The sequence below is a fragment of the Labrus mixtus genome, chromosome 8 (assembly GCF_963584025.1).
Source record: "Labrus mixtus chromosome 8, fLabMix1.1, whole genome shotgun sequence".
NCBI classification, from domain to species: domain Eukaryota; kingdom Metazoa; phylum Chordata; class Actinopteri; order Labriformes; family Labridae; genus Labrus; species Labrus mixtus.
In genome coordinates, this window is record NC_083619.1 from 27810729 (window position 1) to 27837202 (window position 26474).

Here is a 26474-nt window from a genome sequence, read left to right on the forward strand (position 1 = left end):
TATTTTGTGATCCCTAGCCACTTCTTGTTTCTGTGCTTAGGTTCATGTCCTAACCTTCCATCTACACAGGAAGGGCCTTCAGTATTTCAAAATAAAAGCAGGGTGAAATTCAAACAGCAAGTAAAGTACTCCCAGCCTCAGACAAAAATTCAAAATAAGAGCCTTAATGTTTTTAACTACAACCATTCATGAGCCTAAAGACAGACAGAGACAATGAAAAAGTTAACCATGAATCCATTTCACAGCCCCACTGAGTCAAAACGGCGTTCTCTTCTTACCGTAGGTGAGCACGTAGAGCGGCTTGCCGTTGGTGTCCATGGTGGTGAGGCAGGGGGCCTTCGGAGAGATGGTGCCCCACCTCTGCAGAGCCGCCTCCAGAGACGGGGGCCAATTAGTCACCACGCCCAGCTGCTCGCCCCGCATGGCCACCATCTGAGCCCCCTCCGCCTTGGGCTGGTTGGGGTCTGGCTGCTGGACTGAAGGAGGATAAGAGCAGAGATTTTACATTTGGGGCCTATTTCAAAACATTCAAACCAACAATTCCAAACATGTTAGCTGTATGTTATTAATGAACTACAAATATGGAGACTTAGCTTAATTTGTCAAGACAACCTGTGACATGGTATTCATATGTACAGATACATAACATAACATAAGATTTCTTATATAAAGCTTTAAAGGAAGACTGTGTGACTTTTTGATCCAGTAGATGTCGCCCCCTTGAGCTCCAGCATGAAACCAAAACAAACTGCTGTTAGGCCACGCCTCCTCCATACTGAAGCCTCCGCTCTCCTCCAGAGACACACCTGCAACCCTCCTCCACTCGTGTTTGCACAAAGGAGTTTAGAGCGAGCTGCGGACAAAAATGTCCTCCTCTCGAGCTGCAATCGCCTGTGTCCTGCATTGTTGTGTTAGCATGCTAACGTTAGCGCTCTTTAGTTAGCTCCTAGCTTCACAGAATGAGCGTGATCTAAAAACAATTCTGTGACATTCAAATAATCAGTGAGTATGTTCTTCTTCTCTCCAGTTCTTGACTAAAACAGCTTTTATACACAAGGGGAGGAGCCGGCCGTCCCGTCCATGTAAACACGGCTCTGACAACAACACAGCCAGCGGGACTCGAGCTTCTCCCTCATTGTAGACAGTCAGGACTCAGAGACACATTTACACAGGACAGACTGGATTTATGATTTATTTATGTGGAACATGTCGCACATTCTTCCTGTAAAGTAAACAAGAAACGTTTTCACTTTCAGCTGCACGATAATCTAACAAGTGTACTGTGGTAGTCTTGGGTTGATGTCATTGAGTTTATTATGTTGTATATGAACTATGGAAGCGGTGATGAGTACCAATGCATCATTTACTCCATGTTTCTTTATTTGTTTCTTTATCAGAGAGAATACTTACAGTAAGGATGCGATGTCTAGATTAAAACAGAATATCAAAACACTCTCATTGTGCCGTGAATCGAGCTCAGTCTTTCCAACATATTTTATTCATGCTTAAATAATGAATTGACTTCGGGCTCTGCAGCTTTTGATGCTGGAAACAAAAGGGAATATTCATCAGTGGGACTCGCCTCTGCCACAGCAGACATAAGGAAATGTTCTTAAGGATATCGTCCTGTTTGGCAAAGTTTGTTGGATTTGGTTTGTTGGCCTTTCATTGCTCGCCTAAAGCTGCCATTTCATAATCAATCACTATTTACTATTTACATGAATAAAAGTGTCTATTTTGGTATTTAATGAAAATGAAGTTACCCTCCAGGAGCTCCTCGAAGTCGTCGACAAAAAACTCTCTTAACGGCGGCCGTTTGGGTCTCTTCAGGGTGTTGACGAGTTGTTGAATTTTGGCTGAAACTCTGCTGCTGACTGGAACACCTGCAGAGCACACACACACACACACACACACACACACACACACACACACACACACACACACACACACACACACACACACACACACACACACACACACACACACACACACACACACACACACACACACACACACACACACACACACACACACACACACACACACACACACACGATGAAAGACGCAAATCTAAGACAAAACTCTTGAATGTAAGCAGTTGTCACGTTCACATTCCACTGAGCGATATCCTGAGTGACAACCTGAGTTTTAAATCTCCATCAACATGACTCTCAGTGATGTGAGATGAAGTATTTAGTATCACTCATCATATCTCTGGTAAAACTCATAACCCCAGCCCTTTCTCTCACCGTCTCCGGTCTCCATCAGCTCGGCGTTGCCGTACTTTGGCGTCTGTTTCTGGGCCGTGTTGCCAGCGCCCGGGGCTCTCTCCACCTGGATCCCATCGGCCGGGGTGTTGTTGGTGTAGCCGGTGACATCTGGAGGGGCAGAGTGGTTCTCTGGGATGTGAGAAAACGGGGGGGGGGAGGAATCGAGGAGGGTGAGGAAGGCTTGGTTAGGTCCCCCCCACACCCCCCCCTCCCCAAACACATCCTGCTGTTAAACAGTTTCAATAACCAGTCTTACAATCAGGACCAGTTAGATACAAGACAGAGTTTGTTATAGACATCCAACTGGTAAACTACATCAGATTTTGAAGATTACACCGTTTTCAATCTGCTCACTTGCTCTGGAACATTCCGCTGTAAACACAGCAAACATGGAAAGAAATCACTGCTAAGTGTTGAAAGAAGACTATGAGGCTCATTGTCTGTGTTTACTGCAGGGATTAGCATGTGTCCTCCTGAGTGATCCCATCACAAGTGGACAGCTCCAAGGACAGGTGTGAATCCACTCATGAATCGTCCGGTATGGAAAGCCGTTTGAGTATTTATTCGATATCCTTTGTACCAGTCTTGTTGGCTGCACTAGTTCGGTCTTTGGCAGAACTACTTTACTAGTTAAGTAGAACACAAGTCCAGTCCAAACTTGTAAGGTCCAAAATATCTACTACATAAATTGACCCTACTAGTTAAATATCAGGGCTGGGCAATTAATCGAAAATTAATTGAAACCGAAATTCAGAACCTCTAATCGACGTAATCTCGCCCATGTTGATTATTTTGATTATTTTGATTATTTTCAGGGCAAAGTTGACGACAAATAAAATCTTGATTAATCGAGGCGAGGACTTTTCTACTCCTACACTGCACGAGGTTAGGTGAAAGTGAAGGTAATCCGTTTTGTCTCCGTCATAGAGGAGCATTAGTGAAGAAAAACAAAAGTTATTAACTCAGGAAACTGAGAGCTCCCGTCTCCATTTTCCTCCTGAAACGATTATTATTACTCAGAGATAAATAATGAACGCCGCTCTCAATGCACAGCGAGCTGATTAAAATGCCTAAACGGTTGCCTGAGGATGAATTTCAAGTTCTGTAGGGTTCATACATCTATCAGACTATTTATACAGGAGGCACTTAAAGGCTTAAAAAATGGACTAGCCAGGAGCGACCGCAAGGGAAATAATAAAAAAAACAACAACAAGTCTCAGAGATTGGATGATCGAGCAGCAACTTCCTGCAGAGAAACTTTCAGAAAGATTAAGTTTTGGATTTCACAAGAAAACATTAAAAAAAATTCCACCAGCACCAAAACTCCCTCACAGAATCCGGCAGCCATTTCTTCAGGGATGACTTCGCCTGCACAGACATCTCTCTCTCTTCACCACACTTTTTTCTCCGAGGGGGAAAATTAAAAAAAAATAAAAAAAAGACTCAATTTCCATCAACGCCCACACCTTAACAATCGTTTTTTTTTAGGTCGCTTTCCTTCCTATTTTGTGCTTCATTTAGATCGTCTTTTCAGCCTATCTGGTGCACCTGATGTTTCAAAGCACCCCACCATGCATCCAATTTTTCATATTTAGCTCTTTCACTGCTGCTGTCGGACAACATCAAACGGTGTTTACTGTTCAGCCCGAGGGAGGGGGGGGGGGTTCTTTACTTTGAGTGGTCGGAGCATGAAATGATGCAGGGAGGAAGAGATGTGCGCTGAATCTAAATGGGGACGTGTGTAGGTGTAGTGCTGCTGTGTGCTGTCCCTTTGCAAGTCAATGGGGAGCTAACTGTATGAAAGCAAAGCTGTCTGTGTGACCTGTTTCCAGTTTTATGATCTGATGTTTTGCATTCTGTGTATCATGCAAAGTTTAAAAGGCAAATAAACCTAACCTTTTGAAATACAATAAATACACACTCAGTAAATTGTCTCCTACTCGTTTTTGTTTTTATCCAATGACTATTCTGATTGTCGTTCATGAAATTATGCAGGCTTCATTCATTTTACTGCTTCACTGAAGAACAATCAGGGAGTGCAGAACTGGGCTGAATTGTTCGACATTAAAGAAAAAAAACACTGCCAATGATTTAACTGTTTTTTGTTTTTACTCTAAAAAAAACATCTCCCTGTTACGTCATGATTTCTGATTCTCTTTCTGGGAGATGAATCTATAAAACAATTAGACGGCTTTATAGTAACCAAACATCATAGAGAGCTGTCTCTCTCCCCCCCCCCCCCTCCTCTCTAGAGTCCATGCTCACACAGGTCACCATGTGGTGGACTCTGTGGTGGAAGCTTCAGTGTTTATCCAGCTCTGCATGGGTCTGTAAACCTTTCTGTGTTCTAACCTCTCTCCATTTTTCAAAAGCATCTCCAATATTGATCCTAGTTTGAGCACGTTTCTGCTCGTGGAGCTTATTAGAAACATGCAGAGGCTTTTTAGGTCGGGTACAATCACTTCTATCTGAACCACTTCTCTTGACCCGCTTCCATCGCTGCAACACCTGTTGACCTGATAACTGCTCTCATATCTGGCAAACCGAGGGGCGTCTAAAACGGCCGACCTTCTCTGGTCCAAAGAAAAACAGACCATCAGGATCAGAATCCTCATCGCAAATTCATCAAATAGGCAGGAGTTTAATGTTTCATCGAAGCGAGAAATCGACATGACATTGTTTTAAAAAAAACTACCACAGGATGTTTCTGATGTTGCATCAGACATGATCAGTCCTAGCTATTATTCCAATTCCACAGTCCTTGTAAAAGGTTTTTTAAATTCACAAAGCATCAACAATCTATCAACCTGTTGATGCAGTGAGATGTTCAGGAGTAGGTTTTGTTCTCTCCCGCTCTATCACATCAATAACACTGAATTAAAGAGAGCCGAGAGACGAGTCAGAGAAAAGAAGACACGAGTGGAGAGAGAGAGAGAGAGAGAGGGGGATTATTCCCAGCAAAGTACGAGGCCGAAGCCAAGAAGACCAAACAGAATTCTTTCTGTGGACACGGGCTGCATACCAACACTGCAGCACACAGCTCAGGCATGCTAATTATTGTAGCACGCCGCTCTACATTCTGTCTCTGCGACATCTGGGCTGTCTGTTTGAGCCACACTGAACGAGACATGCACTCTCTGAAGTCCTGTGTTGTTGATCTGTCTGGGAATGTAACAGTGTGTGTGTGTGTATGTGTGACCTCATCAGGATGTATTTATGATGATGTTTGACGGGGGGGGACATCAGGGCCTGTCTGAGGAGGAGGATGCTGATGAATGTCTCCTTCACTGCTGGAATACAAATCAGGCCGGCTGAGGGAGCTGATTCAGGGACGAGACACTTCCACCTCCCCCGCACGGGTCAGGGAGGGTTTAAAGGTGACGCGATGGTTAGAGCGCTGCGGCTGATCGCTAACATGTTGAAGCTACGCAAAGATCCAAAGATCTCAACCTCTTCAAAATAACACAGATTCAGTGTCCCTGAAGATAAATAAGCTACAATTTACAAGTTAGGGTAGGCCTAAAGGGAGGCATTAATAAGCCTTAAAAGCTAGTTGCTACCCGACATTAAAGGCTTTATATGTGATTTTTTTGATCCAGCAGATGTCGCCCTTGAGCACCAGCATGAAACCAAAACAACTCGCGGTGCATTGTTGTGTTAGCATGCTAATGCTAGCGATCTTTATTATGCTCGTATCTTCACACTGCATGTAAATTTACCTGAAATGAGCGTGATCTAGAAACACAGTTAAGCAGTGAGTACAGTATGTTATTCTTCTTTTCTCTAGTCCCTCAATTAAACAACTTTTATACACGAGGGGAGGAGTCAGCCGGCCGTCCGGGCGATGTAAACAAAGTGAAGATAGGACTCTGAAAACTCTGAAAACATCACAGACAGTGGGACTCGGGTGTTACACCCATTGTAGACAGTCATGACTCACAGAGTTATTTTCAGAGGAGATACTTGATTTATATTATATTTAAGTGTGAAAAATCACATATAAAGACTTTAAAGACGAGAAGAAAAAGAGGACGAACAGCCAATCATGTCGCAGAGTTACGGGTGGGCGGGATTACAGACGTCTGGAGCGAAATGGAAATGAGGGATAGAGACACTCAAGAAAACGCTGAGCCTACAAGCTTAAAGCTGATAGGTCCCTCTTCTTCAGGAGTTTTTTTTACCAGAATCCCACTGTGACATCACAAGGAGAGCAAATTTGAAATGGAGCATTTTTCTCTGTGTTGTAAGACTTATGCAGACCACAAACAAAGGACTGGATGGGTTTATTTCACATTTTGTGGGTCAGTAGACACTCAGGTTACCCAAATATATGTTCAGAAACACTGATTTTTCATAATATGTCCCCTTTAAATCTTTACTCAGTCAAGTAGCCGTTTCTGGAGAGATAAACTACACTTCAACAGAAAGCAGGCGGACAATACAGGACGACTAAACATCAAGAACGCTTCAGTCAGAGAGAATCGATTCTCCCTCTGATTCCTGATGACCCTGCAGAGAAACACATCTTTGTAAAATCAGCATTTAAGAAGACACCTGATGAATTGCATGCAGGAAAACACGTGTGTGCGCTCTCAAACTGCTGAACTGTTCTTCCTCAGAGACTGCAGAGTATCCCCCTGACAGATAAACAGCCTGAGCTCCAGAGCGATCCCAGTGAGCCCCATCCAGACGGCAGCCTTAATTATATTAAAGATGGGAACGCTTCCAGAGCGGTGTTAATGGATTCAAGGTATGTTTTTTTTTTCCTCCTGACAGTGATGAATGTCTGATTAAAGGTCTGGTCTTCAGTCTTTCCTCTAAGTGGACGCTCATTGTTTCACTCCAGAGTGGATCGTTCTGTATTCTCAAGCAGAGGCAATCTAAGAGAAACCCAAAGGAACCACTTCAATAAACGAGCACGTCTGCCGCTGCCTTTTTTTCAGAGGCCGGGAATAAAGAAGGCTGATGAAGTCTTCAGGTTTCACTTCAAGGAAATACTTTGGATTTCTGAATCGGGGTTATATGAGGTACTTATAAATAGTTGGTAGATTGCAGCCAGCATGTTTGGAGAAGTACCAACACAGTGCCTACGCTATGAAGTGCAGCTGAGGGGATTTTAAAGAAAGATATATATTTTAATATTTAAGCAATGTTTTCCTCATCACTGGAAGTTTTTGCATGTGATATCTCTTAGAATTACTGTGGCGCAGTTACCGCCAACTCGCATTAACAGAAGTTAATTATTCAGCTCTAACGGCACGTTGCTATTAGTGCCAGTGTTTGTGAACTAGATGCTTTTTTCGGTTGAGGCCAATTTGCTTAAAAAGAGGCCAGCTATTCCCAAAATGACCACAAAAAAGTTTCATTTAAAAAAGCGCAAACTGCACCGGCAAACAAAGACAGTGCAATCAGGGGTGCGTTTAACCCTTTGTGTGCCTTTTGGGAATTAGATGCCGTCTTTTTTTGACTCATTTGCACAGGTTTAGAGGGTGGAAAAGCTGTGCAATCCTTCTGTGAATCAGACCCTGATTTTTTTTTTTATCATGAAATATTACTTGATGAGTCACTTTCTCCAGCTCTCTTTGAGTCTGGTGGTTCATACGGACCTCTCTGCTCAAGGTAAAAACGAGGGTTAAAACTTTGCTGCAGTATTTCTGTTTCCAGATAACAGAATTCAAGAATGCTGCATGTGTTTACAGACTTTAAAGGAGGAGGCAGGCAGACAGCCTACACTCCACAACCATCTGCTTTCAGGCTTCAATGAAAAGCTGTTTTGAAAGCAGATTGCCTCTGACTTAGCAAACAACTAAAAACATGCTTCATAATTAGCCAAATCAAGACACAACAGCAAACACAGTGTCACCTTGAAAAGAAGGGGGGGGGGGGGCTTATTCATTCAAGGTGCTATCCAGCCCCTCATAAAAAAGCATTGTTGATTTTCCTCATCAACAATTTAAAACACCAAAAAGCTGTATGCACCAGCTTTTTTTTTTTTTTATCCCCAAAAAACACATTACTTCTCATGCAACTGCAGCAACACTCAATGCTATTCCAAGTGTTGTTAGCATTGAAAAACGTTCTTCTGCACTTATAAAACATGGCGTAGCAACGGGAACAACTGACAAGGGGCACAACTTGAACAGCAGGCATATGGAGGAGAACGGAGGGGGGGGGGGTCACTGAAAATAAAAAGGGAAATATACGACATCCCTGCCCTGAGTCGAGGGATGGCTGCAGACCGAGCCTGCTTCTCGGCTCTCTGCCAGCCATGCTCCGATCACAACTTACCGGCGCGCCGTAGCCCAGAGTTTCCATTCTCTAGCGGAGCAGCGGGCACTGCCCTCCTCCTCCTCCTCTTCAAGGAGAGGTGGGCTAAGAAGCCTGCATGTGAGGGGGGGGGGAAAGAATCGAAGAAGGGTCTTGAAATGTGTTGTCAAGTCGGAAATCATTGATGAGCCGCACTCGAGAGTCTTATCTTTTTATCTTGGACATTGTGCAGTGACCACATTATATCCTTAAACACACAAACAAGACACCTCATCTCTTTAAACAGGGCGCTATTTACTGCCTTTGTGGAAAAGGAACAAAAGCACATTTTTTGTTTCAAATAGTGACCTTACAATCCGCCGGACTGTCGGCTCTCGGAGAATAAATTCAAATGGCCTGAAAGTGTATTGTATTTGCATGGAACAAAGATCCTGTGGAAACTGCCAGATTGACCGTCTAGTGAATTAATTCAGCAAGCTCCTCTTCTCTCCTCTCGCCCTCAATCTTTATGCATATATGCCAATAATGCATGAAACTAATTTTTGTTCATGTTTTTCTTTTTTTCTTTAATTTCGTCGCTGCAGATTTGGTTTATTATTTTCTATTCTTGTTTGGAGAGTTGCATTAATTATATTCAAATACTGGACGTTACTTTATATGAGTTAGATGTTTAAATCATTGCATGATGATAAAAAGTTAAAGGTGACATATTCTCCTTCTCTTCAACCAGTTTAAATAATGTTTAAACTCCTCAAAACATGTGTTTGAAGTTTCTTGTTCTAAATCCACTCTGATCCTGTATTTGATCATGTCTATAAACCCCTCTATTTCAGCCCTGCTCAGAACAGGCTGTTTCTGTGTCTGTACCTTTAAATATGTAAATGAGCTGTGTCTGACCACGCCCCCTCTCTGGAAGGGCTTGGGTGTACTCAGTGCTTTCTCGCTTCATGTCCTATTGTTTACGGTGAGAAGGCAGACTCAGAGGGCCGAACAAACACCTAGCTGTGGGAGTGTCACCCACCTGGGGGAGGGGCTACTGCCCTTTGTGATGTCATGAAGGGAAAATCTCCAAACGGCCTGTTTGAGCACACATTTTCTGAAAAGTAGAGCAGGCAAAAGACGGAGAGGATGGACTTTTCTCATCATTGGAGGGTTTGTAGATACACTAGAGACACATGTTAGAGTTAGAAAAAGTGTTTTTTTCAGAGCACGGAACCTTTAAAGAAAATCTAAATCATCTTTTTATTCATCAAACTATATTTACACTGACATACCGAGGGACAAAGTATAATGTCTGCTCAAGAAAATGACGTGCAGAGAGTGGAGCTTCATTTAGTGGCTGCAATAAAACTTTTATCAAAAGAGCGCCATGTGTCTCTAAAAGGTTTTCAATTATCATCACGTAGCAACAGCAGCGGCACAAACAAGCACTCAGCGCCGTTATCTGAAACTACAGAGGGACCCTGTGAGCTTTAGTGCATTTAAACTCAGCCAAAAGTCAACCACAACAACCAGATAGTCCACTGTGATCCTGTGGGAGGAATCTGAGACCTGGGGGAGAATGTGGACACATGAAAGGAGCGACGGCAAACAAGGGAGAGTGAACTAAAAGTTATCTGCAGCAGCAGGCCGAGAGAGCCCGATAGGAGATGAATAAAAAAACCAGGCAGGATGGAAACGATCTTTAAGTATTTACACACACACTGAAAACACCAGAGAGCCGAGCGCTGGCTTCGAACCAGGAAATTAAAAACAGAGTAGTAACCCACATGTGTGACTCCGCTGAGGGTTTGATTGGCACACCAAAAAAGTGACGTCACTGACACCACGTCCATGTTTGATTAAGTCTCTGTTCATTACGAGACAAAGAATTTAGAAATTTCTTGCAAATACCAAAAAGGAGAGAGAGAGAGCTGCTTTTGATTTTTTCATTCCACCTCAGATCTGTTCACCACTCTGCAGAACTTCAAGCAGCTGCTTCCTGGAAAACATCTTTGTGACTTTTTTAACTTGAGACACAAGAGAACACACAAGCTGGCTACACACTAGAACAGTTTTTAAATCTTAGGCGTACACACACAGGACAACACGCCTGATGTTTGTAGTAAGATCTCACAGAAACCTGAGTGACCGAACGTGACTTCAGAAGAAAAACAAATATGGAGGACGATCTCCGTCGTCATCCGGCTGTCCTGCTGAGTGTTCTGTTCTGCAGTGAGAAAAAAAAAGAAAACAGGAAACTCTCTCTCAACTATGCACGCTCTCACTGGCTGATTGACCTGGAATCGGAAATATATAACATGTCTGATGTTTAGAATTCCACCATAAAGAGGCTCCGACTTCTTGGGGATGGGGAGGAGTTAAACAATCGTAGTGACATCACCCCGCCACGCCCCCTTCGGGACCAAACTCAGGCCTAAAATCATCTCGATGACAGAGAACAGAGAATTTCTCCTGTCACACCTGGGCGGGGAAGGAGCTGCACTGACTCAAGTCACAGGATATAAACATCACTCCCCCCTCCTATTGGCTCGTGGTGAATTCTCCGGAGAATATCCTGCTGAGTTCTCACATCAGATCACTCGGACTTGCTGCAGAACAAAAATACAAGGGGGTCTGACTAGGAGAAACTCCAGGTGTAGTCTGAGTCTGTTTGTGTTCGCACATACAGCTCCTCCTCCTGGAAACATCCGGAGTGTTTTCAGGAGATTTCTGCCGGTGTGAAAGTCGTATCTGTGTGTCCTTCTGTGGATAATCTTCAGAGCTGGACACCAACCGTGCCAGCATGAAAACAAAACCCGTCACCAGCAGAGCGTTTAGTCACAACGCTACCTCAGCAAACAGCAGGAACACACACACACACACAGACACACACACACACACACACACACACACACACACACACACACACACACACACACACAGACACACACACACACACACACACACACACACACACAGACACACACACACACACACACACACACACACACACACACACACAACACACACACACACACACAGGATTCTGTGACAGCAGCAGTGGACACTGTGTTTGTCCTTGTGTTTTTTTGCTCTGTATGTTTTTAGCATGGCCAGGAGCAGCAGGACCGTCCACCCCGCTGTAGTGAGGGTGTCACGCTCTGCTCTTTGAAATTTGAGTTATCAGAATCTGTCTTTTGGTAATTTAGGTTTTGAAGATGTGCCAATTTAAATCAGGAAAAAGTACGATCTAAGCTTCTGTGTTTCACGATGTTCTGGCAACATCTCACTGAATATACGTCGAGTGAGAACTCCAAAGTGACAAAACATTCATCAACAATTCAGAAGCAAAACTGATCAATGAAACATCAAACTAAAGGGGACTGGATGATATCATAAAGAAAACACATCTTTGAGGAGTCAGCCTCTCCATATATCTCCTCTCTGGTTATTAGACAACTAAATATTCTGGCATAAACACGAGGATCTGTTTTACTATTCCTCTCTGCTTACAGGCTTCATGCCTAGCCTCTATGACTCAACCTGGCCCGTGAAGACGATGGAGCTTAGTGCTCTCTCTTTGAGGACATAAACATAAACCCACACATCATGGCAGACGTCGGCCTGACACACGGCTCCTCCAGGAGAGCAGAGAGGAAAACAAGCTTCCTCTAAAAAAAGACGTCCGTCATGTTTTCAGTAAACACTGGATGATGCAGAGTTAAAGCCTTTCTTAATTGCTGTTAAAGATTTTTTATTTGACTCATCGAACATGTTACTGAGAGACTTGAGTTCAAATAAAATGCCAATGGAAATGTTTTAGAAGGATAAGAGAAGCAGTAAAAAGTAAAGTTTTTGAAGACAGAAGAGGCACCAAAGGAACTTAAGACATCCGACACAGAGCCGGGCCGATGACACACACAGACTGAAGTTAACACAGGAAGCTGAATCTGTGTAAAACCTGCTTTTACACACTGAACACAGGGACACCGCCCTTTAAAACACACACACACACACACACACACACACACACACACACACACACACACACACACACACACACACTGCACCACCAAACATCCTCAGTTCACACCTCAGGTCTTAAATGATCCTGTAAAAATAAAGCTTCAAAGTCTGAACACAGAGCCCACCCACTTATTACAGTACGCTCATACACACACACACACACACACACACACACACACACACACACACACACACACACACACACACACACACACACACACACACACACACACACACACACACACACACACACACACACACACACACACACACACACTCAACAGATGCAGCTGATCGAGCTGTGATTGGCCCTCTACACGGCATAATAAGAGCAATCCAGTTGGGGCACTGGTGGCGCAGTGGTTAGTGCACGCGCCCCATGTATGGAAGCTGTGGTCCTCCAGGCGGGCAACCCAGGTTCCAAAACCAGCCTGTGGCTCCTTTCCCGCATGTCATTCCCCTCTCTCTCTCTGATTTCCGACTCAATCCACTGTCCTAACTCTCAATCAAAGGCACAAAAAGCCCAAAAATCTTTAAAAATAAAAATCCGGCTGAAATTCAACACCAGTCGTGCGACTCAGACATCGGGTCAGGAATGGCCTGAAAGCGGGGAACTGATGGCCTAGCGGTTAGGTTGCATCCGATGTATAGTGGCTATAGGCGTCAAAGGGGGCGGCCCAAGTTTAAGTCGAACCTGTTGCTCCTTCTCCTCATATCATACCCCGCTCTCTCTCCTGATTTCCTACTCTATCCACTCTCACATCTAAATAAAGGTTAAAAGCCTCAAAAGAAACATATTGAAAAAAAAGTCAATATGTAAAGACTAATCCCAGAGAGGACATATGTACACTCTGTTCTTTGACTACAGGTTTGTCAGAGTCTGTTGGATGTGTCTTTGTTTGGCTCAAAGGTTTTAGTCGGGTCACTTCAGGTGTTTACATTTGGCTCAGGGTGCTTCAGTATCAGAAGGTGTCGGGTGTCAGTTTGACTGTAACCTCTCTCACCTGTCTTGTGGTGGTGATGATGGTGGTGGTGGTGGCGGGGGTGGTGGTGGTGGTGATGGTGGGCGGAGATGTGGACGTGTTGCGCCAGGACGTCGGCCAGCCTGCCCCCCGCCGCCCCGCTGCCCCCGCTGCGTGTGGAGGACGAGGAGGAGGAGGCGGTGGACGAGGTGGTGGTCGTGGTGGAGGAGGTCCCGTGGATGGCTCGGCTTATCCAGTGCTCCATGCTGATGCTCCCCTCCCGGCTCGAGGTCCCGCCTCCTCCTCCGCCGCCGCCGCCGCCGCCTCCTCCGTCCTCCTCGTCGCAGTCTCCTCCCTCGCCTTCGTCGCCCTGACCCTCGCCCTCTGAGCCCGAGGAGGTATCTGAGGAAGAGGGAGGAGGAAGTTTAATAGAAAAAGTTTGTTTCACATCTTTTAAAATGCAGCTCAAAGTTCTTTACCATAAAAAAATAAAGCAGAATGAACATTAAAACATTAAAGATAAGGAATACATAACATGAGAATAATTCAAACCACCTGATAATCATAAACAGGGTCGTAAATTAATCCTGATGAGCAGATTTGAAACAATATTTTAAAGTAATGAATCATCAACTGGGGCCGCATGACCCAAAAAAAAATAAAGACATGAACAAAAAGTAAAGAGAACAATGGAGATTTATCAAGTTAGCTTCTTTAAAGGAGCAGTATGTAACTCTGACACCTAGTGGTTAGAATGGGTACTGCAGTCCAAATTCTAAACATCATAGAGAGCTGTCCCCCCCCCCCCCCCCCCCCCCTCCCTCTCTAGAGTCCATGCTCACACAGGTCACCATGTGGTGGACTCTGAAGCTTCAGTGTTTATCCAGCTCTGCATGGGTCTGTAAACCTTTCTGTGTTCTAACCTCTCTCCATTTTTCAAAAGCATCTCCAATATTGATCCTAGTTTGAGCACGTTTCTGCTCGTGGAGCTTATTAGAAACATGCAGAGGCTTTTTAGGTCGAGTACAATCACTTCTATCTGAACCACTTCTCTTGACCCGCTTCCATCGTTTGCCTGACAAACCGAGGGGCGTCCAAAAGGCCTGTGGGGGGTCGCTTTAAAACCGCCTACCTTCTCTGGTCCAAACAAATCCAGAGCATTCAGGAGCAGAATCTAAAGTTAGAAGGAGGACATACTGGCTGCTGCTTAAAATTCATAGCCGGAAGTAATCTAATCTTAGGAGTAATACTTTCCTGCAGACAGAGAACTTGTTTCTATATGTGTCCCAGTCTGTTGTCTGTAGCCTGAAAAGGTTTCAGACTCCATCTGTTTAGAGTCGCCGGGGGGGGGGGGGGGCAGTTTAAAGTGTGTTTGTTTGTGTGTGTGTGTGTGTGTGTGTGTGTGTGTGTGTGTGTGTGTGTGTGTGTGTGTGTGTGTGTGTGTGTGTGTAATGGAGAAAGACTATATGTGTGAGACAGTCTGTGTATTTTCTGGGTGTGTTTGTGGGCTCATGTTTTGCATGTGATTTCCATATTGCCCGTGGCATTGTGAGACTGATGGTGGTGATATGAATAACAACAGAAGCTGACCCAGTTCACACAGGTGCTCTTTGTGTGTTAGAGTGTGTTAGAGTGTGTTAGAGTGTGTGTGTGTGTATTTTCTCACAGGGCAATAGCAGACAGACTGAAAACGAGTGTTTGATGTGACAAGTCCAACCATTACCCAAACACAAATAACGGTTTTATGCACATCGTTACACGGCACACCTGTCTACCTACAAAGTTTGTTTCCTCGACGATGATGTTTTGTGTTTGGTTTGAAACTTTCCTCATGTATCCTGTGTTATAAAAAAAAAAAAGCAGAACCATGAAGTTTCTCATTTTGGCCTTGACATAGTTGGCCTAATTTCATGTGTATAATTTGGAAAGTTTAAAAAGTAACACAGGGGCGTTGGTTTGTGCGCCCCCATGTGGTCTGTAGTCCTCGAAGCGGGCGGTCAGTGGCTCCTCCTTTCCCGCATGTAATCACCAAGCGGCAACCTCAGGTGTTGAAAAATGAATCTGATGCAGAAGTGCAAAATACTGCAATTCATGGAGTGTCCACTAGAGGCTGGCTGCAGAAGCACCGAAAGTCACATACACACCCATTCTAAAAACATGTATTTACATCAGAAGTTAACATGTGCACAGCCTTTCTTTACCAACTCTCTGGACACACCCCTGCATGGTGCATTGTTAATCCAGGTATCTGTGATTTTCATATGGATGCTCATTAAATCTAAGTCAAAAGAAAAACATGTGACTTTTACTCACTAAAAAACAGAGGAAGACCTTCAGCCTCGAGGGAAAACCATCTTCAAATTGTTAGAATTTTAAAACAAATTCAACACATTTTGTAAGTGATGAAGATTACATCTGATATGAATAGTATTTCTTAATGAGTGTCTTGTTGATATCAAATGATGACATGTCTTGTCGGTCATGGATTACGCCTGACATCTGCAGTTTGAAACGTCGTGGGACTGGACCTGCTGTCGACATGTTTGTGACGCTTTGCTGACGCGATCGCTCGGCAAATTTGTGCTTCGTTATCAGCGGGACTCTGAGGAGTCAACCAGGAGCAAAACACAAACATGTTGATGAAAATAAAACGCTGCCAGGCAACCCGGGAATCTCGTGAAATACACACACACACACACACACACACACACACACACACACACACACACACACACACACACACACACACACACACACACACACACACACACACACACACACACACACACACACACACACACACACACACACACACACACACACACACACACACAGAATGAAAAGCAGTGGAGAAATTAAAAAAATGCAGCTTTGAGTCCTCCTCCTTTACTTGTCATCTCTGCAGGATACAACCTGCTGCTCTGCAACACACGACTCTGCTGTCCTCGAATGAACCCGGCTGGCAGACAGACAGCCGTGTGTGTGTGTGTGTGTGTGTTTAAATGTGTGTGTGTTTGTGTCTGCTTTTACAGCTCCCTCAGGATGTGCTCTTTCTTAATCTGTTTGATGGATTTTGTGCGTTCCCGTATGTCACATGCAGTGTGTGAGTCCTTGCGGCTCGTTTACATGGCTTTCTGTAAAACATCACAAAAAAAACAAACTCATGCACTTACCTTGTGTGTGTGTGTGTGTGTGTGTGTGTGTGTGTGTATTTGTCCCTCACAGTACACAAACAAGCTGCTCATGACTGTTGCATATGTAGAAAATGTGTTTGTAGATTCATGAAGACTGATCGCTGTTTGCATCAAAATATGTGTGCACTATATTTATCAGCTGCTGCATATTTCCTCTAGACCGTACAGCCGTGGTCATACACACACAAAGTAAAGACATACACTAGTTTGGATAACCTCATGTTTGGTATTTTGGCCACAACTATTTTATGTCTTTGGAGTCAAGTGACTTTCTGACCAAAGCGTTGAGGCGGGGAATAGATTGTGATAGATCGTATAATCGTGTTGTGATGGAGTGTTACCACACCGTCAGGGTGAATCGTTTATGACGCACAACACAGAGCAAATGATGTGCTCAGTCTGCTCAGACCGATTGTCAAGCTTGACCTGAGTCGTACTGAGCGCTGTACGTGTTAAATCTGGAGGAAGCACTGACAGTTGTTAATAAAGTTTTCTTTAAAAACTCCAACAGACTGAAGTTGAAGTCAGTCGTCTTATTCACATGCTCTAATGCAAACACCGTCAAAAGGGCTGTTACTCTCTCTCTCTCTCTCTCACACACACACACTCAGCATCACCATTAAACACACTAACCGTCAGTTTAATCAAAACAAATATTCCCTGTCGACTGGAGGTCTGCAGCTATTTCCCGCCAATGTTACTCTCGCTCATATTTTTCCCGATAGGAGGGCGAAGACACATCAAACAGGCATGTCTGCTGTTGCCATGGTGATTCCAGATGCTGTCTGCCAGTTTAACAGTTTAAACCAGACGCAATCGGGAGGGGGGGGGGGGGGAATCCCTCGAGTAGGAGAACCTTCTTGTGGCTGAGCTTTATCAGAGCACGCAGTGGTACGACCCGATATTTGAAATGTGCCCAAAATTCATCCGACCGGTTGGCAGCGGTGGATCCGGCTCTGATCGGATCTCTGCGCTCCTCTGTAAAGTGCACGACAAATGACGAGCGGTCGACTTCAAAATCAGTGGTGTGACTCAAAAGTGGTGTAAGGAACAGTCTGAGTTCACACAGTGAACAAAATATGAATCACTCTCTGTATCAGTCAAACTACTGATTTTGGTTGAGTTTGTTATTTGGGCTTTTGTTCACCGTGAGCCTATTTGGTTTCAGTTGTTGATATTTCATTTGTTTTGTTTATAATAAATCACTGTTGTTAAATTAAGGCCAGCCTTTGGTTTGTGGACCAACCAGGATGATGGGAAGATTAATGGTTTGGAAATGTCCACAAATAAAAACTTGACATTTGGAGGCATCCAGGTGTTCATTAGAAAATCCTCCAATTTGTCAAACGTGATGAGGGAGCAGAGTTAGCACAATCTGTTCTGATCCAAAAAAAAAAAAACTCTCTCATTTAATCTCCCACGTCCTCTCTGTGTGTAAATCATGGCTCGTTTAGTGGAGCTCTGTGAAGTTCGACCCTGCAGCCAGAGAAATAATGGCCTCATTAACACCCTCATTAAACCACACCAGCTCCATGAAGACATGGACGACTGCCACCGCCTCCCACCTCTGACACTTCCCCGCTTTGCACGCTGCACGGATGAAATCATCTGTGTGATGTGTCCACTTGCCCATTCTTAGAAAAGCAATATTCCATCTCTGGCAACGCTCCTCAGAGAGTCCAAAGGCAGCAGGGAGCGGGTTTGGCTCTGAAGCAGGAATACGACCTGTGACTGTCGGCTAACACCAATGACTCCTGCAGGTTTTTAAATCCCTCAACACTCCAACGACAACACCAATAGAAATGATGCACAATGTCAGGCGAGGCTGTTTTTAAGATATGATGGCATTAAGGCTCTATATCGGTCATAAAATGTTATCTAGCCTGTTGGACCAAAAACTTCAGAGAAGAGAGCGTTAACTCAATCATCTCATAGAGTGTCGTTAAATATAATGCAGACTATCAGGGGTTGAATCCTAATGACTGCTACGTTAATGTCCATCAAACAGGTTCACACCTTCCCTTTATCTTTTAAGCTCTATGAATCATGTGCAGGCTAAATGTCGCTGATGGTGGAGCATGACCTGAGAACTCACACTACACGAGTCACTATTGGGACCAAGCATTGAGAATTGTCAATAGATCTTTATGTTTTTCAGTTCTCTCATATGCACTGCTCAAATACACACTCACTCTCTCTCTTTCTCACGCACACACTCAGCATCACCGACAAACACAAGCTACCTAGCAGCTGAATCATAACGAATATTCTCCTGCCAGCTGGAGGTCCGCGGATATTTCCTGCCGATGTTTCTTTCATGAGCGGAAGGGGGAAAGACAGATTATATAGGCGTGCCTGCTGTTGCCATGGTGATTTTTGGACGTTGTCTGTCAGTTTGTGCAGGTACAATAAAAAATAAAAAAACAATCCCGAAGTCGAGGAATTTTAGGTTGGCTATGCTGTGACAGCTGATCGACTTCAAAATCAACTCAAAGATCGAGTTAAAATCAACCTGAAATCGTTCAGTGTATGTCGGGCTTTAGCGTCTTAGAAGTCAAAATCTAAAGTACTAATAGAAGGAAATGTTGCTTCAATGAAATACAAAGCCTGTTGGAACACATCTTAAATAGTTGATTTTCATGTAACTCCGGCACTTGACAAAGTAGAGAGCCAATCACAATGAAGGATTTTAGGATGGTACCAGGGGTGGCTAATCAGGGTCCTGTGTCACCCCTCTAGACCCCCTGGACACCATGTAGACTTTCAAAAAGACGATGCAGGCGATAACGGATGCTTGTTTGACTTTCATTGGCATCGATTCACGGCGCCAACATGTTGTCTCCAATTTAAAGTATTGGGATGTGGAGAAGTTGTAGTCGTTACATACATTTCCTTGAGACCACTCCGGACTCACAGCTACTCAAACCGGTCCATGTTGTGTGTCCAACGTACAGCTGTTTGGTTGGTTTGTGTACCTACCTGGTGGTGTGTAAGCATCCATTGAGTTCTGGACCACCAGTGACCGTCTCTTCGAAGGCATCGGCACCGCCATCTTCCTCTCTTTGTGCTTGGCCAGGGCCGCCTGCACCGCTTCTGTGTGCACATCTAGAGACACAAATACACAAAACCTGTTAGGTCAGATCATCGAAACAATCACATGAGCAAAAGCCCTCAGGGTGTTTTGAGGCTGAATCCACTTAGCTAAAGACAGAAAACTACAGCGTCATGACTTGTATGTGGTTGTGCACAAAGAGTGAGTCCCCAATGTAGTTGAGTTGTCCAGTCCACTTTATAGGAGTTTTGGCCATTTCCTTTAGGTTTCCTGCCTAAAAGCCCTGGATTTGTTTTCCTAACTTTGCAACACGGAAATAAACTTCAAGACGAATTTCTGAACAGAAGTTAAGGGGTAGGGACTTTGGTGTTTTGAAGGGTGTTCTGCAAGGTAAAATGACTGTTTTTGTCAATGAAGTCTCATGATGAAACAGCTGTTTCTGCTTGGAAACTCTATAGCAGATATGTATTTCTCTGTTGTGATACTTTAGTAATATTTGCAGACACTGAGAATAATTGGAATAAGAAGCCCAAAAAAGTACCATTTAAACTGAAAGATTATGTTGCATCAATGACAGGCTGAAGCAAACTCCAGGAGCTTTTCCAAAACCATTTATTCATACAAGTCAATTAGTCCCCAAAAAAGCGAAAATTTGATTACTTAAAGGAGACATATTATGAAAAATCCTCTTCTACAGTGTTTTTGAACATATATTTGGGTAACCTGAGAGTCTACTGACCCACAACATGTGAAATAAACCCATCCAGTCCTTTGTTTGTGGTCTGCATAAGTCTAACAACACAGAGAAAAATGCTCCGTTTCTAATGTGCTCTCCTTGTGATGTCACAGTGGGAAAAAAAAATCCCCTCCCCTCCCCTGGTATCTTCACCCATGGACTCCACCCCTAGCCTAGAGCAAAACTTTTGCACAGGTCTGCCATTTTTATTCTCACTACAGAGGAGTGATGTCTGCTGGGAAAACTCAGAGGGGGGGGGGTCATCACATTTAAAGAGACACACACCAAAACGGAGCGTTCTGAGAGAGCTGGTTTATACAGGGTCACAAACCTCCTCTGGTGCTTGATTCATGTTATATTTTGACCAAAGCACAGCACAGATGTTTCATTTAGACCACAGGGGACTGTTTGAAAAGGTGGGAAAAGGGGGATAATATGTCCTCTTTAAATAATTACACTACTACTACCGCTTTACTTTTACCTCAACTAATCAGACCTTTATTCATTTTTTTTTGTACCAGGCTGTAAACATGTTTATTTCTGCTGTAAAAATGGCTTTTTTGAATGTGTTGTTTTTGTGACTTCCTGTTGTGGCTCCTGCAGCCGGCCTCAAGCGGACCCTCGACGAACTGCATGACTTTGCACTTCCGCATCGGCTTCATTTTTCAACACCGCAGTTTGCTGCTTGATTTGCATGCATGAGCAAACACACATGCAAAACAAGATAAAACTAGGTAATACAGTTGTATAAAATATAAATATAGTCATAAAAAAAATCATAAATGAGTCAACACTAAAGAAGGAGAACAAAACAAAACCAACACAGAGAGAAATAAAAAGAGAGGGTCGATACATAAACTAAAAGAGTTGCTGTATCCTGTTGAAGGTGTCAAAGGAACCTTTCACAGAGACCTGATTGAAGGACTTTCACTTCTAATAAAGCAAAGGCTCCTTACTCAGGAGTCCAGGAACTTCTTCCCTCTCTGTTCAAAAAAAAAAGGGTGTCCATTGAGGCACCAGTAATAACTGTGGCCTCCAGTGTAAACATTGGGAATTGGTGTTAAATAATAGAAAAGTCATCCTGTTACAGCGCGGCAATAAGGGGCGCCGGGCAGAAACACAGCCGCAGGACTATCAGCTGTATTTGTGCTGCAGTGTTCCCGTCACAATGAGCCCTGTGTTCCCATCTATAAACAGTCAGTTTACGTACACAAACATCCCCGGCCTGTCAGCGGCTCCCACGGGGGCCGCTGTGGTTTCAGACTGGATTAGGTTAAGGGAGTGTCGGGCGAGGAGATTTTCTTAAACGAGTGTTTTCTAAGCGTGAGATGAAGCGCCGCGATACAGCCCACACAGCTGGGGTTTGTTTGAGCGGCGTCCATTGCCGGCAGCAGACAAACACAGAGCTGCTAACGACGGAAGGCTGTCGTCCCCGTAATGACATAAGTACGACATTTGTCAGAGTGAACGGCGCTCACAGACCAACGTTTGTTTGGCTTATGTGTGTGCTTATGTAGGGGGAACGGAGGTGATTTAACTCTCAAGTGCGCGTTTATTGTCTTACGGTTGACTGAGTGTGACTGCGGTGTGTGTGTGTGTGTGTGTGTGTGTGTGTGTGTGTGTGTGTGTGTGTGTGTGTGTGGGGGGGGGGGGGGTTTAAAGGTGCTCACACAGCTTTTCCTTTTCAATTGAATGGGTTAAAAGGTTTTTACAGGATTTATTTTCTGTCAGATTAAAGTCAAACAAACTTCAGCATGGGGGAAGGTAATAAGAAAAACACTGTGGGTTTATTTTCTTATTAGTCTGCTGCATATCTTGCCAACCTGAAACGTCACCAAAGAGAATGAGAACGACAGATTAATTTAGAACGAGATGCCACAAAAAGAATGTACCCAAGTTAAAAATCCTTCCTTAATCCCGTATTAATCTTCACCGGACACAGATGGAACTAAAGCAACAATGCAAGTTACAAGAAGTGTGTCAAGCTTTCTCCACAGATCGACGCCAAAGGCCGGATTAGCTGCATCCCGTTCTGCAAGAGAGACCAAAATACCAACTGGAGCGCTGTGTTCAGAAATGTGTCGGAAAAAGATGCGGGGGAGTTTATGTGTGTAAAAAGGACCGGATGCAAAAAAACCAAATCTAAAGTATAATATGAATATACGAAGACGTGATGGTGGCTTTTTTTTTCTCCAAAGTGTTTGAACATCTTTTGGTCAAGCTTCCCTCCAGAGTTAGACCTTTGTATTTAAAGTAATATACTTTATGAAAGTCTTTAAATGTGATTTTTCACACTTAAATATAATAGAAATCAAGTATATCCTCTGAAAATAACTCTGTGAGTCATGACTGTCTACAATGGGTGTAACACCCGAGTCCCACTGTCTGTGATGTTTTCAGAGTTTTCAGAGTCCTATCTTCACTTTGTTTACATCGCCAGGACGGCCGGCTGACTCCTCCCCTCACGTATAAAAGTTGTTTAATTGAGGGACTAGAGAAAAGAAGAATAACATACTGTACTCACTGCTTAACTGTGTTTCTAGATCACGCTCATTTCAGGTAAATTTACATGCAGTGTGAAGATACGAGCAGAATAAAGATCGCTAGCATTAGCATGCTAACACAACAATGCAGCGCGAGTTGTTTTGGTTTCATGCTGGTGCTCAAGGGCGACATCTGCTGGATCAAAAAAATTGCATATAAAGCCTTTAAGAGGTTTGATACGGGGTCCGTAAAGCTTTCACGTCCAGATATCAGGAGGAGAGATTAAAGAATGAATCAGACCAGTCCTCCTGTAGTTCTGGTTTAGACAAACAGCAGACATCATGAGGACAAGTTGTCTCGCAGATAAAACAAAAAGCCTCCATACCTGATCGGTAGCGTTCGTCTCTGGAGCCAGAAGACCGTCGCCGGTGGTAACGTGAGGATGAGGACGGGGTGACCGGAGCTCTCCTCTCCTGGCCCATGGACGGATCCATTCCTGGAACAGAAACATTCAGGGTTAAAGAACAGGGGTCAGGGGGGTTTTCTGAGGAGACGTGAGAGCAGATGGTGTTCCACAAAGAGCAGGAGGTTTGTACTTGTAGTTTGGCTCGATGAGTCGACCCTCTCACGGGGTCGGTTAGCAGAGAGGCTGTGACTCATGGAGCTCATGAAGGCTATGAAGAACTTTAAAAAGAACCCCACACTGACATGTTGCAGCGATCCACCACAGGGTTCAAAGCCAAAATCTCTTAACCAATCCAAACTGTTTCAGGCGCTTAAACATTCAACAAAGTTGTTTTTTTTCATCATGTATTCAAGTATTTATTTACTTTACATATTTAATTCACTTGAGAAACAAAATCGGTTCCTTTTTTCTTGAATAAACGAGATCTAAATGCCAACAGGAGCTCCAACTTAGCCCACTGAAGAAGGCAAAAGAAGCCCCGACTGTTTAGTTTGTCCCGGTGTTATTTGGGTTTGGGGTTGAGACATTGGGAGATCCTCGTGTCTTAAAGTTACACTGATGGTTTTTTATTTACAGGTATATCAACTTTGCACAGATAACTTAGGACTTTGCAGTTTTTCAGACACAAACATGATAAATGGAGTTGAGCTTGTTTAGTTCTTTTCTAGTCTTCTGATGACTCAAAGCTCTTTTACCCCACAGGTCACACCTACACATTCACACACTGATGGTAGAGGCTGCTGAGTAAAGAGTCCACCAGAAGTAACTCATCCCATTCATACACCACAAACAAAGCAGCAGGAGCAACTTTGTGTTAAGCGTCTTGCCCAAGGACACATTGGACACATTGCTGCAGGAGCTGGGGATCGAACCGTAAAGTCTCTCCTGATTGAAATGTTGTTAATCACATTTTAGGGGGGCCTTCTTCTTCTCTCAGTTGCACAATGGATTGGCATTGTTTCCAAGATGGCAGCACGTTACATGACAAAAACCATGAGATGCATTTCACCAACGACAGGTTGTTTTCCAAAGAATAAATACTGAGAAGGAAACAGAAGACTTGTTTGGATCTCTATGGCTCTATTCAATCAAACAGGAAGTAGATGTGTCAGCTCACCACAGACGCCAACACATACGGACACGTTAGATTTATTATGTTTAGAAAAAAAGCTCAAAACGATGGAGAACCAGTAATAAAAGCATCAAATCAGATCTCCAGTACCTGAGTGTTAGAGGAGCTGAGGGTGATTCAGAGACCTTCCTGTACAAAAACAATGCAGAGACACACAGACAGGAAATGACCTCCCAACACACCAATCAATAAGTCTGATGATGATAACAACCACCCTGTTACTGACAGCTACGAGGCCGCAGAGCCGCTGATCTACGAGCATCCATCTCATCTCAGCCTCACCCCCCCCCCCCCCCCCCCTCCCCGTCTGTCTTCATTAGAGCTCTCAGCGCGGCTCACAGCAGCACTGCTGCTCAGGAGGAAGCTAAAAGTTGATTAGCCGACCATAGAACCACTACCAGCCAGCGCTGGAATAGATGACAGGTCTGGGAAATACAGCGCTCTGCAGAGTCCTCTGAGGGGGGGGAGGGGGGGTCTGGTGTGATGGATGCCCCACTCCTGACTCGTTCTACCTGCTCTTAAAAACATCTTCTTTCTGTTCCTTTCTTACGACTCAGTCTCTATAGCCTGAAGATTGTTAGCAGGTCATTTTGGTTTCTCCATTTATTTATGAGTCAATGAATGATGTACTAAAATATATAGATGGGTCTCTGTTAGTTAATGTTAAATGTGAAAATCTGGACAATATTTATACATCAAAAGTGCAATCTATACATGAACGGTGCAATATCTACGCTGTTAATCCATCAGTGTGTATTCATATTTATAAATATTGTTTATATTTACTCGAACGCTCTTGAACATAGCTTATTACTTATACTACTTTATTATTGCTTTCACGTGGTACTTATGCTTATTATATTGTTATACTATTTTTATTTTATTTTAGATTGTGAACTTATCTGTACTTCCTACTGATTTTTGGAAAAGGGCATGTGTGATGACGATCAGATGACAATAATGGAGATCTACATTCTGTGCAGCACTTTGACAACTAATCACATTGCATTGAGTGAAAAGTGTTTTAACTTCGGATGGCTGCGGGTGAACTCGGTCTAATCCAGAATGTGAAACCATGTAAATCTGGTTTATTGGGGGAAATCCACGACTCTGTAAAGTGAACACTGTGAAGGCTTGAATCAAACCGTATCAGTGTGAATGTGTACAGAGCAGATTAACAAGCCTGAGAGCCAGGGGAGGGAGACCATGTGTGTGTGTGTGTGTGTGTGTGTGTGAGAGAGAGGAGAGAGAGAGAGAGAGAGAGAGAGAGAGAGAGAGAGAGAGAGAGAGAGAGAGAGAGAGAGAGAGAGAGAGAGAGAGAGAGAGAGAGCGGGGGGTTTTGTGTCTGTGTTTTTCATGTTATGAGTTCATGGACTGACAGGGAAAAGGCAGAATGTAAGGTCAGAATACAGTGTGTGTGTGTGTGTGTGTGTGTGTGTGTGTGTGTGTGTGTGTGTGTGTGTGTGTGTGTGTGTGTGAGTCGTCTTGGTCCCCAAAAGCAAAGTAGGGACTCTCCCCCCTCTTTCGCCCCTGCTGAGTCTGGATGTGAATACCAAACATTTTCTACATCCCACGCCCCTCATTCCTTCCCATAATGCACTTCCTGACATCCATCCCTCTGAAGACACACTAACACACACACACACACACACACACACGCACACACGCACACACACACACACACACGCACACACGCGCAATATGTCCCAGTAATAGCTTTGGCAGAGCCGGAGTGTCTGCTGGTCTCAGGTGTCGTTCAGGTCTCGTCCTTTGTGGTCAAACTCAACAAAATCCAGATTTCAGTCTAAAACAAATAAACTGAGTCATGTTTTAACTTTAGAGCGATCAGAATCCAAACACATGTTAACTATTGGAGGATAATGACTCCACTCTTTACCTTCCT

General features: G+C 43.9%; 1 protein-coding gene across 4 annotated transcripts in view; it reads right to left on the bottom strand.

Moving 5' to 3' along the window:
- The window catches only part of LOC132978366 (disco-interacting protein 2 homolog C), a 158892-nt gene that overhangs the window by 50742 nt on the left and 81676 nt on the right, over positions 1–26474 (bottom strand). For all 4 annotated transcript variants that reach the window (XM_061043505.1, XM_061043506.1, XM_061043504.1 and 1 more), the window contains exons 3-8: positions 23359–23469; positions 19681–19806; positions 13550–13909; positions 2250–2399; positions 1764–1883; positions 279–476 (exon numbers count right to left, since the gene is read on the bottom strand). In XM_061043505.1, coding sequence (XP_060899488.1) covers positions 279–476; positions 1764–1883; positions 2250–2399; positions 13550–13909; positions 19681–19806; positions 23359–23469 — 1065 coding nt within the window. The remainder of the gene's footprint in view (positions 1–278; positions 477–1763; positions 1884–2249; positions 2400–13549; positions 13910–19680; positions 19807–23358; positions 23470–26474) is intronic.